The 14,700-nt window shown below is 41.0% G+C and overlaps 1 protein-coding gene across 2 annotated transcripts in view; it reads right to left on the reverse strand.

Moving 5' to 3' along the window:
• MIOX (myo-inositol oxygenase) overlaps positions 1-14,465 on the reverse strand; it is a 54,740-nt gene extending 40,275 nt beyond the window's left edge. For both annotated transcript variants that reach the window (XM_075208483.1, XM_075208482.1), the window contains exon 1: positions 14,380-14,465. In XM_075208483.1, the coding sequence (XP_075064584.1) occupies positions 14,380-14,397 (18 nt within the window). In that variant the 5' untranslated portion in view covers positions 14,398-14,465. The remainder of the gene's footprint in view (positions 1-14,379) is intronic.
• Between the last annotated feature and the right edge of the window lie 235 nt (positions 14,466-14,700).

The raw sequence follows: 14,700 nt of genomic DNA on the forward strand, positions 1-14,700 counted from the left end.
GAAACGCACATCAAAGTTCATCAAATATGCCAAAATGTGAAATAAATATGGAAATAAACAAATAACATTCAAACCATGAAAAGAATTACTGACCTGAAGACTGCAAATGCCCAAAAACATTAAATTATATAAAAAGCCCTCCCTGTGCACCAGTTAACAAACAATTACTTTGTTAAATGTAGATATAAAACTCTACCCCAATTAATAGCAAACCACTTTAAAGGTATCCTCCTGGACTGAGTCCACTCTGATCAAGTTCCTGGTATAGATGCCCATGATAAGACAACAAAACTTATAGACTTGATCCATCATATTAGTGATTCAGATATCACTTCCATGTTTATATTTACAGATGCCGTAAAGGCATTTAATAGGGTGAATTGGTGTTTTATGTGAGGAGTGCTGGTGCACATAGGACTGAGTCAGTCCTGTCTGAGTAAAATGTTAGCTGTTTACAAAAATCCATCTGCAAGGATTTGAATAAATGGTTCCCTGTCTGAATCATTCACCATCGTAAATGGTACCAGACAGGGATGTCCTCTCTCTCCACTGATTTTCATCTATTCATGGAGGCGCTGGCAAGGTGCGATGAAGAGGAACCCAAATATCATGGGCAGGAGAGTGGGAAATAATCAATACAAACTGATGCTTTTTGCTGATGATTTGCTGGCAGCATTCTCCAAGCCATTCGTCAAATTTAATGAAAGAATTCAATGTTTTTGGAGAATTATCCAATTTTAAAATTAAATATTCAAAGCCCATGGTGCTTAATATCAGTGTGCTAAAATCCCCTCTAAGTGGCTTACCGCATACATTCTTGTGGCACCCATCTCACATTAGATACTTAGGGATTACCCTGCCCAAAAACACATCAAATCTATTTAAATCAAATTTTGTTCCATTATTAACTAAGATTAGATCTGAAATAAAGGTATAGCTAACCCACTCATTCTCCTGGCTTGGAGGAATTATAATTATAAAGAGGAACATCTATATTCCAAATCAATTCTTCATTGACTTGAAGAAGGCTACTGATGCAAGGTCAGAAGCAATCAAAACACAGATTCAGGAGCCATAAGGTTAGCGTGTAACTCTATCACTGTATGATGCGCAGGGCCCGCTAAGTCTTCGATTTGGTCTCGGTTAGCTTATGTGCTGGGTCCCCGCATACCTTTATCCTGTTCCTGATCCAGTACTTGTGCTCTCCAGCATCTCTGGACCTGAAGTATACAGCTTGCTGCAGTTTCGTGTACACTCCAGTATCTGCTACAATGATCTCAGCAATAGCTGAACTTCAGCTGCATATCATTATCCTGTTCCTGATCCAGTACCTGTGATCTCCAGTATCCCTGGACCTGAATTATACAGTTTGCCGCAGTTTTGTGTACACTCCAGTATCTGCTACAATGATCTCAGCAATAGCTGAACTTCAGCCGCATACTGTTATCCTGTTCCTGATCCAGTACCTGAGTTCCCCAACCTCCCTGGACAAAACTATACTGCTTGCAGCAGTTCCTTGGACTATCCAGTACCAACTACAGTGTTTATATCTATACCTGTATCATGTCTGTATTAGATTCTCCACTAGGCTTTGTCTAATACCAGCTAGTTGGACCGCGTCCTACGGCATAAAAGCAGCCAAGCCCAAATCTCCTTGTGGTGGTCACTGATGAATACCATCCGTGTCGTTACACTCAGTGCCTACCAAGCAGGTAATGCCAAATTATGCTGGTCTAAGTGTCCTTCAACCTCCGAACCGTGACACACTGGCAAGGAGTGTAGGACAGGTGAGAGCTTATAAAGTGTAGCCCTCCAATCTCAGAGTGAGACAAAGTTGAACCTGCATATCAAGCCTGAATAAGAAGTAGAGTGCACAGCACAACAGATGAAAACCTAACATAGCTTCTCTGTAATAGAATTGCAATTTAATATTCTCACTAGATGACGCAGATACCCTAGTCTCCCATAATAAAATCTCTTTCTACCATCTACCCGTTGGAGGTGTAATTTAGCCCAAGGAACCCAATTACACATTTGGTGGAAATGCACACAAATAGAGCTCTTTTGGCAGAAGGTTTATCAACTTAAGAACAAATAATTGCAACTGCTATTCCAGAAGACCCTGGCTTTTGGCTTCTTATACACATTAACATCCCCATCTCTGCTTACAAAAAATAGCTTTTGAAGCACTTGAATACCACTGCTAAGGACGTGATAGCTGTTTTGTTTAAAGCAGACAAACTGCCTTCTATTTCAGACTGGTTTTGTAGGATAGATTTCTATATGAATATAAAAGATCATATGTTTTCCTTACAAGACAAGTTTATTGAATTCACCTCTATTTGGCATAAATGACTAAAGTTTAAAGACCTTGTCAAATACAGATCTCTGCTTGAATCCACTCACCCCCCCCAAATTGAATGACCTCTGCTGTTTAAATGGCCTTAATATGACAAACATAAACAGTAATATTGTTATTAACATTTCCCTCATTTATTCTCAAGGATACATTTTAGATGTCTCTATCACCGTCATCCGAACCTAATTTCCCCACCTTTCTTACTCTGACCTATGTGTTTCAAACACTATTGAAGTGTAGTTAAAATTAGATGCGTTTACTTTTCAGGTATAGGGGCTTACATTTAGAACCACAAAGCTGGTACTATGTATAATATGGAATTAAATGCTTTGTTTTGTTTGGGCAGCTGTCTATTAGGCTTATTTAATGCCTTTTTGTGGGTGGGTTATAAGCCATTCCTTGCTTATTTCTTTTCTGGTTTTGTAACAATAAAATATGTCTAATAAGAACAACAGCCCAGTCTCATATATTATCTGACCCTTCAAGTTCCCATTTTGACATGCAATCAATGAACCTGAAGTGCCATTCATATAGCTTCTCTGTTCGCTCCTCCATATAAGTAAACTATGTCCTATACAGTATGTCCATTCACTTAAAGGTAGACACTGCTCTCATGTGTCTAATGTGGGTAGATTTCAAACCATACCTCATTCAAACCTACCTATGGATGCCTCTATATGTTTATATATAACACATTTCATCCAAATACATTTTCTAAAGGTTTTGTGGATTGTAAGGACTCTAGGATTTATGTTTACAAATATTGGGTTGTTGGATTCCAGTAGCCGAAAAGAGGTACTGAACCTTTAAGTACAGAGAATGAGGCTATGGACTCAGATAGTCAGATGTCCAGTGATTAGACTAGGGATGTGCACAGGAGACTTTTGAGGTCTCGTGTTTTGTGTTTTGGATCCGGATTTTCTCGATGTTTTGGGTTCGGATTTGTTTCGCAAAACACCTGCCGAAAGGTTTTGGTTCGGATTTAAGGTTTTGGATTCGGATTTTTTTTGAAAAAAGCATAAAAAGTTAAAAAATCAATTTTTTGGGCTTATTTTCACTCCTACGCTATTATTGACCTCAATAACATTCAATAACAAGCATTTCCACTAATTTACCGTGTATTCTGAACACCTCACAATATAGTTCTTAGTCCAAAACGTTGCAACGAGCTATCTTTCTGGAATGCGTAGTGGACTGGTCCCCACAATATAATAAGAAAACCATCAACTGGTCTTAATCGCACCAAAACATGTACCTGGACTGCGTAGAGGAGTGGGTCACCACGATATAAATTAAAAACCCTGAACTTGTATGATTCGCACCAATAATGTACCTGGACTGCGTAGAGGAGTGGTCACCACAATATAATAAGAAAACCATCAACTGGTCTTAATCGCACCAAATAATGTACCTGGACTGCGTAGAGGAGTGGTCACCACAATATAATAAGAAAACCATCAACTGGTCTTAATCGCACCAAATAATGTACCTGGACTGTGTAGAGGAGTGGGTCACCACAATATATATAATAAGAAAACCATCAACTGGTATGAATCGCACCGAATAATGTACCTGGACTGCGTAGAGGAGTGGGTCACCACAATATAAATTAAAAACCCTGAACTTGTATGATTCGCACCAATAATGTACCTGGACTGTGTAGAGGAGTGGGTCACCACAATATATATATTAAGAAAACCATCAACTGGTATGAATCGCACCGAATAATGTACCTGGACTGCGTAGAGGAGTGGGTCACCACAATATAAATTAAAAACCCTGAACTTGTATGATTCGCACCAATAATGTACCTGGACTGTGTAGAGGAGTGGGTCACCACAATATATATAATAAGAAAACCATCAACTGGTCTTAATCGCACCAAAAAATGTACCTGGACTGCGTAGAGGAGTGGGTCACCACAATCAGGGCCGGACTGGCCATCTGGCACTTCTGGCAAATGCCAGAAGGGCCGATGGCCAGATGGGCCGTTTGCTAGCTGGCCGGCCCCATTGCTCAGCGCACAGACTGTCATGCCGGAATTCGGCATGACAGTCTGTGCGCTGAGCAATGGGGCCAGCACTACACTTACTGATTGCCGCGCGTCCCTTCCTCCCCTCCGATGAAATGAATGGATCTGCCGAAGACTGTCACATGGGACGTGCACCATGTGATAAGTGCCGTCCCATGTGATAGAAGACACTACAGAGCGCGCCGCGGAGCGCACAAGGTAAGGGGGGGTAGTTTGTGTACAGGGGATCTATGACAGATTTTGTGAGTGTGACAGGGGATCTATGACAGATTTTGTGAGTGTGACAGGGGATCTATGACAGGTTTTGTGAGTGTGACAGGGGATCTATGACAGATTTTGTGAGTGTGACAGGGGATCTATGAAAGGTTTTGTGAGTGTGACAGGGGATCTATGACAGATTTTGTGAGTGTGACAGGGGATCTATGAAAGGTTTTGTGAGTGTGACAGGGGATCTATGACAGTTTTGTGAGTGTGACAGGGGATCTATGAAAGGTTTTGTGAGTGTGACAGGGGTTCTATGACAGGTTTTGTGAGTGTGACAGGGGTTCTATGACAGGTTTTGTGAGTGTGACAGGGGTTCTATGACAGGTTTTGTGAGTGTGACAGGGGTTCTATGACAGGTTTTGTGAGTGTGACAGGGGATCTATGACAGATTTTGTGAGTGTGACAGGGGATCTATGAAAGGTTTTGTGAGTGTGACAGGGGTTCTATGACAGGTTTTGTGAGTGTGACAGGGGATCTATGACAGATTTTGTGAGTGTGACAGGGGATCTATGACAGGTTTTGTGAGTGTGACAGGGGTTCTATGACAGGTTTTGTGTGTGTGACAGGGGATCTATGGTAGGTTTTGTGTGCGACAGGGGATCTATAGTATGTGTGCGACAGGGGATCTATAGTATGTGTGTTTGGGCCAGTGTATGACTAAAGTGTGTGTGTGGGCCAGTGTATGACTAGAATGTGTGTGTTACAGTGTAACTATAGTATGTTTTGTGTGTGACAGGGTATGACTATAGAGTGTGTATGTGTGTGACAGGGTATGACTACTGTATGTGTGTGGGGGCCGGTGTATGACTATAATGTGTGAGGGGGGAGGGTCTTAATATAATGTGGGAGGTAGGCTATTAATCTAATGGTGAATTGCAGGTAGGGGCTAATTATTGGGTGCTATTTTTTTTGTGAGGTGATGGTGGGGCTATTTAATAGTGGGGCCTAACAATTTAAGATGGAGTGATTGGATTTTTAATTTAATGCTGGGGTGGTTTGGGAGCTATTAATTGAATGTGGGGCTGTTTGGGGAAAATTAGGTCTATTTATTAAATGCCTGGGGGGGTTGTGGGAAATGGATATATTTATTAAACGTAAATGCTATTTAATTTCTTGCTGGAGTTGTTTGGAGAGAGGTAAATAGTTTTATTTATTAAATTGGAATACTATTTAATGTCATGGCTAGTTGGAGGGAAATTGATGTATTTATCAAATGTGAATACTAGTATTTTAATGTTGGGGCTGCAGTGAGGCCTAATTATAAAACGTGGGTGTTATATTGATTTAACACCGGGGCTAAATTTCATGTACTCAATTTTTTTTTTAAATAGGGCATCCAACATTCCAGGATCCAGACAAGCAGCAACTGATCTAAAGACACCAGCAGCCACAAGTGGTGACAATGACAAGACAGGTAGGAGAGACCAGGACAGTCTGCCAACTGTTCTGAATTTGGTGGGTGACTGTCCCGCTTAGTCAGGATTTGGTCTGACTACAAGAACAGTTAGGAGATATGTCCTGCTTCACACTGTACTGCTTGTTAAGGCAGAACTGCGTGCACCTAACAGTAGTGCACACAGTATTGCCTGTGTATTTGTCAAAAATGTGTCTAATAGCCAAATTACATTATAGGAGCCCCTATGACTTAAGTACCCGGGCCCCCCGAGCCTTAATCCAGTTCTGGTCAGCAGGAGGAATTTGTGCTTCCAGTCCAGGGCAGGACACAGCCTGCAGAGCAAGCCGAGGAGCTCTAAGTCTCATGAGATTTATTAATCTCGTGAGACTAAGAGCTTCCCTGCTCACTCTACAGGAATGTCAGCAGCATTAGAAGCATAGATAAGTACAGTGGGCTAGGGGTGTCAAAATGTGTCTGGGGGGTGACGTAATGTGGATGGGGAGGGCCTGATAAATGTAATGTTTTATTATAATGTATGTATCAATGCACCATTTTGACCACGCCCTCAACATAATGTAGCCACGCTCTTGGCGGCGCACCAAATGTGCTGTGGCACGTGTTTTTTTTCCTGCTCATCAACAGAGGTGGGCCCGTGTGCTTTAAATGCCAGGGCTGATTTTTAGTCCCAGTCCGGCCCTGACCACAATATAAATTAAAAACCCTGAACTTGTATGATTCGCACCAATAATGTACCTGGACTGCGTAGAGGAGTGGGTCACCACAATATATATAATAAGAAAACCATCATCTGGTATGAATCGCACCGAATAATGTACCTGAACTGCGTAGAGGAGTGGGTCACCACAATATTATTAAAAAACCCTACACAGGTCTGAATTCCACCCAAAAAGTTTATGGACTGCGTAGTGTAGTGTTCCCCACAATATTATTTAAAATTTTTGCAGCAACAGTCAACGTTGTTTAATATCTGATACACCTCTATCTGGACTGCATAGTGGAGTGGCCCCGGTACCCAATTTGGTACCGGGGCCACAATACCTCCTCCAAACATGGTACAGACCATTCGTCATTGAGATCCCATCAAGTATGTTAAAGACAGACAGGGTCGAAGTGTTATTGGTTGACTTTGTAAACCAAAAAACTGTCCCTGTTGCACATAGTCGTGCAATGAAGACTGACTTTTTCATTTAAAGGCACCATCTTTCAAGTGTAGTGTTTGTAAGTCATATTATACTTTTGGTAAAATTGGTTTATTTTGTTCCTCTTTATGGTAACTACTAATAGAATTAAAGTATTAAATAGAAGTGGCAGTTCCTCTTTATGGGAATTAGTAATAGAATTAAAGTATTAAATAGAGTGGTATAGAGTGGTAGTGTGGTATAGAGTGGTCCCCACAATATAATAATAAAACCCTCAACTGGTCTGAATTCCACCAAACAAGTATCTGGACTGTGTAGTGGGGTGGCCCCGGTACCCAATTTGATACCGGGGCCACAATAAAATAAATACACCCTCAACTGGTCTGAATTCCACCAAACAAGTATCTGGACTGCGTAGTGGGGTGGCCCCGGTACCCAATTTGATACCGGGGCCACAATACCTCCTCCAATTTCCAAGTGTAGTGTTTATAACATCTTAACACTACACTAATTCTAGCACATCAAAACCTCTTGTTTTAAATAATGACAGGGCATTTAACTTTTGATTTAATTTATTGAATTTGTTGGCATTTTCTTTTACTATTTGAACATGGCAAACGACTGTTGAATGGTCACATAATGCCAAAAAAAAAGTTGCAAGATGGAATTGTCCTTGGGCCCTCCCACCCACCCTTATGTTGTTGAAATAGGACATGCACACTTTAACAAACCAATCATTTCAGCGACAGGGCCTACCAAACAACTGTGGCTGAAATGATTGGTTTGTTTGGGCCCCCACACCAATAAAACAATTCATCTCTCCCTGTACAAACTAAACAGGCTCTACTGAGGAAAGATGTCGTCCTCATCCTCAACCTCTGATTCCTCTCCCCCTACAGTGTGTACTTCCTCCTCATCACACATTATCAATTCGTCCCCGCTGGACTCCACAACCACAGTCCCTCTGTACTGTCTGGAGGGCAGTGCTGTAAATCATTGAGTAATTGATTATTCATTTTTATAAACATCATTTTTTCAACGTTGTGAGGAAGCAACCTCCTTCGCCGCTCACTGACCAGGTTCCCCGCTGCACTAAAAACTCTTTCCGAGTACACACTGGAGGGGGGACAACTCAGTTAAAAAATAGAGCCAGTTTGTACAGGGGCTTCCAAACTGCCTTTTGGAGTTCTAGCACGTCACTACCTCTAGTTAATTTAGATTGCAAGGCTTGTAAATATAAATACTTTGAAGATAAAAAAAAGCAGGCTGCACAGACTGTGGAGCTAGAAAGTGAAATTAAATGGACCACGTTACTTTGGTGGCTATCTATGCCCCCCCCCCCCCGCCCTACACTTGTAGTTGAATATAATTAAAGCAGCCTGCATAGACTGTAGAACTAGAAATTCAAATATACAAAGAAATGGACAAAGGCAGTTTGGTATCTGTCTGCATCAGATCCCCTCTCCACTAGGAGTAAAACAGAAAACTTTTCAGCCGTTATATAATCTAGAATATAAATAGAAATTGAGAAAGGCAATTTGGTATCTGTCTGCATCATAATCATCAACATCCTCCTCAGCGCCAGCTACATCAATATCCTCCTCCCAGTGTACAACATTCACACCTTCATTAGCCAAATCTGTAACTGGACTGTGGGTGATCCTTCCAGCATATGCAGAGGGCGTGCTGCAAATGCTGGATGGAGTCACCTCTTCCCGTACAGTGATGGGAAGGTCAGGGTTCACAACCAACAACACCCTTTGACTCGCCTTGGGGATTTGTGATGTCATCTGTTTAGAAGGCAGAGTTCTTTGCTGTTTTGTTGTTGTTGCTGACAGCATAACTCTCTTAAATTTTTTGTAGGGGGGGAGGAGGGCTTAGATCCTTGGGTGAAGCTGGACCACTAGTCATGAACACGGGCCAGGGCCTAAGCCGTTCCTTGCCACTACGTGTCGTAAATGGCATATTGCCAACTTTACGTTTCTCCTCAGATGATTTTAAGTTTCTCTTTTTGCTATTTTTGGAGAACTTGGGCTTTTTGGATTTTACATGCCCTGTACTAGGAGATTGGGCATCGGGCTTGCCAGACGACGTTGATGGCATTTCATCATCTATGTCATGACTAGTGGCAGCAGCTTCAGCATTAGAAGGAAGTGGGTCTTGATCTTTCCCTACTTTATCCTCCAAATTTTGGTTTTCCATTATATGTAGCACAAGAGAGCGTACCCCTAAGCCACACACACTCGGCAAAGCCTTTAAAAATTATATGCGGCACAGGAGAGTAGCACTGGACTTATACTGCTGAATCAGTGAACTTTGTAATAGCAGTACCACTGACTTATACACTGCTGAATCAGTGAACTTTGTAATAGCAGTACCACTGGACTTATACACTGCTGAATCAGGGAACTGTGTAATAGCAGTACCACTGGACTTATACACTGCTGAATCAGTGAACTTTGTAATAGCCGTACCACTGAACTTATACACTGCTGAATCAGTGAACTTTGTAATAGCAGTACCACTGGACTTATACACTGCTGAATCAGGGAACTGTGTAATAGCAGTACCACTGGACTTATACACTGCTGAATCAGTGAACTTTGTAATAGCCGTACCACTGAACTTATACACTGCTGAATCAGTGAACTTTGTAATAGCAGTACCACTGGACTTTTACTGCTGAATGTGTGAACTTGGTAATATTGTAGTACCAATGGGCTTATATACTGCTGGATTGGCTTTGCAAATTTGGTTATAATTTTTTTTTTTTTTATTATTCTTTTTTTTATTTTTTTTATAACTTTTTATTTTTTTAAAAAAAAACTTGGGAATAATGGGGAAATAACTATGCCCTTAGAAGCACAGAGCACAGGACACAGCACCACTGGACTGAACAGGACACAGTGCAGGACCCAGCAGCACTACTGAACTCAGCAGGACAGAGCACAGGACACAGCACCACTGGACTGATACTGCAGAATGTGTGAACTTTGTAATATTGCAGAACCACTGGACTTTTACTGCTGAATGTGTGAACTTGGTAATATTGCAGTACCAATGGGCTTATACTGCAGGATTGGTTGTGCAAATTTTGTTGTAATTAAAAAAAAATGTAATTAGTTTTTGGTATTTTTTTTAAATAACTTTTTTTTATTTTTTGAAACACTTTGGAATATTGGGGAAATAACTATGCCCTTAGAAGCACAGAGCACAGGACACAGCACCACTGGACTGAACAGGACACAGCACAGGACCCAGCAGCACCACTGACCTCAGAAGGACAGAGCACAGGACACAGCACCACTGGACTGAGCACAGCACAGCACAGAGCTTAACTGAACAGCACAGAATTTAACTGAACAGCACGAGATATAGCAGGACAGAGGACCACCTAACACACCCTCCCTCTACCCTGATCAATGCCCGAGTGAAGATGGCGGCGACTAGCGGGGAATTTATAGGATCCGAGTATCGCGAGATCCGACAACGGGATTATGAGTCAGAGCCTCAGTTTCAGATTTGAATTTGGCGCCAATACCCGGATCTGTCTCGGATCCGACTCGGATCGGCAACGTTCGGGTGGGCTCGGATTTCATAAATCCGAGTGCGCTCATCTCTAGATTAGACAGGGGTCAAAGCCAATAGAGTAGTCATCCAAGAGTGAAGGGTCAAACACAGAAAGGTAGCCAGGTAACGGCAGAATCCGGAGTGCTGGTTCACAGAGAGAATCTCAATAACCTGGCAGTGTGTTGTTCCCAGGAAGCTGCTTATATAGACCTAAAATAAGTAAGCCTCAGACAATAAATTACAAGGAGCAGGTCATTAGTCCAGTCCCTTATGCAGATCTACACAGATGCAATGCAGCTGGTTATTAACTGGGTCTGTGGCGCACTGCACAGAGACTCACTATACAACCCAGAGTTTGCCGTTCTAGCCCAGTAGTGGTGTCAGGTGGTATGCAAGGGAAGCTTGGCTGGGGGCAGGGGGAATCTGCGCCCCGGGCAGGTCCCATAGTGGACTATCTTGGGCTGGGTCACCTGCAATTTTTTTCTTTTAAAATGTTCCTAATAGACTGCTAAGTCAAGTCTTGCCCCCCCCAGACTAAAATATGCCAGCCCTCCCCTGGTGGTATGATCCCAAACAGCATCCCCTGTGTGCAAGATCTCAAAGCATATGATACTTTTGGACCAAACGCAGGATAAGTCAGGGACTGAACTAGAATGGGATCTGACATGGATGTTATTCTCCTAAGGATATTTAACCTCATGTTTGAGAATCAGTAACCAATATAATCAGGTTAATTTGCATATATTTAATAATAACAATGCTAAAAACAAATAAATATTGTGAACAATCTAAAAGATATAAAAAGCAAATAGCCACATAGTATTAACTTTGCACTATAAAATAATAAACCATAGGTCAAATCTCAATACCTTCTGCCAAGCTTATATAAATTCAACATTTTGCAATAAGTCAGGCCCAAATTGATCCAATTTGTAACATTGAAAAAAGTAAAAGTTCACTTACACTGATAGAAGTTTCAATGTATTGCAGATATTTGTAGATTTTTTGCTCTTTGTTACTCCTGGGTACAGGCTCAGATTGTGCTAATTGGCTCCCCCACCTCTCACCATTTCAAGGAACTTTTCCCGCTGAGCACTTAATTCCCTACTGGTTCTGCTGTGTATTCTACTGTTTTGCCTATTTTGTAGTGCAATATTTTTGCCTTTATTTTAATGTTCTGCTTTTGCATTGTACTGTTTTATTGTATTTTCTATGTATGACGCTGCAGACTTTTTGTGGCGCCTTATAAATAAACAATAATAATAATACACTGCCATCAGCCTTATGGGATCTGGCCATTCTGACTGACCACTGACTACTTATTTCCCATGTAATTGACCAAACTGAACACAGATCCAGAGAATCACTTACTAAGCCAAACATATGGGTCTTAAAAGGGGATGGACAATGTCAGCCAAATTATATTATTTTATGGAAGCTCGGCAGTAGGAGGAAATCTATTCATAGGTTACCCTCTTCAACCAGATACTGTTGCTGTGTCTTTCTATAGATTCCATGAAATAATGCAAGGTATCTGTCTTGTGTTACATGTGTTGGCTGCTCAATATTGCCAATCATGTTAGTTAATTTGCAATTTTTCAAACAAATTGGGCAGATATCGCAGCTAAAAGATTTCTCTAAGTCAATGTTTCTCAAATCCAGTCCTCAGGGAGCCCTAACCCTGCATGTTTTCCAGATCTCCTTGCTGGAGCACAGGTGTAATCATTACTGACTGGCACATATTAAAAGACCCACAGGTGGTATAATTATATCACTGGTGACCTGGAAAATATGTACTATATTTCATGAGGACTGGGCTTGAGAAACTCTGCTTTATGTGATCACATTTTATGTAATTTCCCGTGCAGCCCCCCGTCTCTGGAACGACCTCCCTCATTCCATCCGTCTCTCTCCTACTCTGTGCTCTTTCAAACGTGCACTCAAAACTCACCTCTTCCTCAAAGCCTACCAACCAACTACTTAACCCCCATCTCCTCCCTTTTGCTCGTCCTCCCTTCTCTCCTCTTGCCTCAGCTGGCTCCTCTTGTGCCTGGTCTGTTTACCCTCCCTTAGGATGTAAGCTCGTATGAGCAGAGCCCCCTCCCCTCCTGTCTCCATACCTGTTCTTCCGCTCCGTCTTTACTGCATATGACTAGCTGGAGTTTCTGAAGTATTGGTACTTTTTGTTCATTGTTCTGTATGTTTTCACCCTGTATAGTTTACTGTTAGTACTGTGTGCGGTGCTGCGGATACCTTGTGGCGCCTAACAAATAAATGATAATAATAATAATAATTTGATCAGACCTAAACAAAAATATAGGTGGCCGGTTATCCCCTTCGGCACATGGGAGATCGTCTCTTAATTAGGAATGAGAAGAGAGGAAGGACACTTTGCGATTTGGTCATTCCATCCTCACAATAGCTGGATCTGTCCATTTTGTGACCAAATTCATTCTGCTCAGTTGCTCAATTAATTATGCATAGTATCTTGCCAGCATAAACAGCTAATTTAACCAGAGAAAAAACAAGCCCGCGCTCGGTATTTCCCATATTATATATGGTACCAGTTGCATGGCAACAAGTCCGCGCTCGGTATATCCCATATTGTAAGTGGTACCAGCTGCGTGGCAATATAAATGCCTATATATGTATACAAAACAAAAAAGATAGTTGTCAGCGCTTATCCTTTACACTGCATATCTGTGTGTATCTAGCAAAATAAGAAAACATGAGGTATTAGTTCATATTTTGATCAATCAACCATTTAACCAATTATCTTCAGTGCAAATATAAGACAAACCAGTATGTTAAAACTCAGTTAATAACTTTGAGCAAATAGTGTTAGAACTAGAATTTACACCTTACAAAGCCTTTTTTTTTGCTCCAGATTCACAATAAAGTAATTTAATGAATAAATATAAAAAAGGAAGATTTGGGATTTCTACATATTCACATAAATTGTGCAGGTAGTAGCAGATTACATGCACACCTGGTGAAAAATATAAATATCTAGATCAATAAATTCTGTGTTTTTTCATCTCCATTGTTTCTTCTTTTTATTCTCAAGTTTCCTTTTAGAGATTAGAAACTGAGAGCTGCATCATTGACTTGAGTACCTCTGTTCTTTCCTGTTGAAATCAGGGGTAGCAACCTACACTGTAACAAAACATGAACTTTTACTGAATGATCTTTTAGGCACTCAAAATAGGTGATTCATAATGAGGCATTGGAAGTTACTGAAAAACATGCATTACACTATAGCAGTAATTAGCTGTCACAAATTTAGTGCAAGTTAGACAATGAAATAAAATGTATGATTGATTGGCGTTATCACCATTTTGTCATTGTCACTAGTAAAATTAGAAACTAAAATGGATTGAACTTGCTTATTAGCACCAATGTGTTGTTTTTTATCTACATCTATTACTAGATAAACAAAATATTTCCCCCAGGTCTGACAATGAACAAACATTCATATTTGTTATCTGCTTTCCAGGAATGCTTCGGCAATTTTCAAATTTCTTCTATGCGCATCATTCTGAGGCAAAGAGTGAGCCTAAAGGTTCTGTATTTTTGTACAGATATAGAAGATACTCACCAAATGAAGCACCTTCATCCTCAGGGTTACCTATGAGGGGCAGGAAAGCTAGGAGAAGACTGAGAGGCACAGAGATTGAATAATTCTAATTTATGATTACTATTACGTAAGAGTGACAGTGGTCCAGCAATTAGTGACCCTTTAACCAGAGAGTAGGGCAGAGGTAGGGGAGTTTCTGCTGAGTGTTCCAGGCCAGCTTGGATCATTGGTTTACAGCTTAACCCTTTCTGGGTCAGCTCCTTGTACTCAGTCATGAGTATTTACAACTATTATCATTTGATAATGTCTTCTACACCTTTAAAGGATATAGTAAATGAAAAA

This window comes from Mixophyes fleayi, chromosome 4, assembly GCF_038048845.1.
Source record: "Mixophyes fleayi isolate aMixFle1 chromosome 4, aMixFle1.hap1, whole genome shotgun sequence".
Classification (NCBI taxonomy): Eukaryota; Metazoa; Chordata; class Amphibia; order Anura; family Limnodynastidae; genus Mixophyes; species Mixophyes fleayi.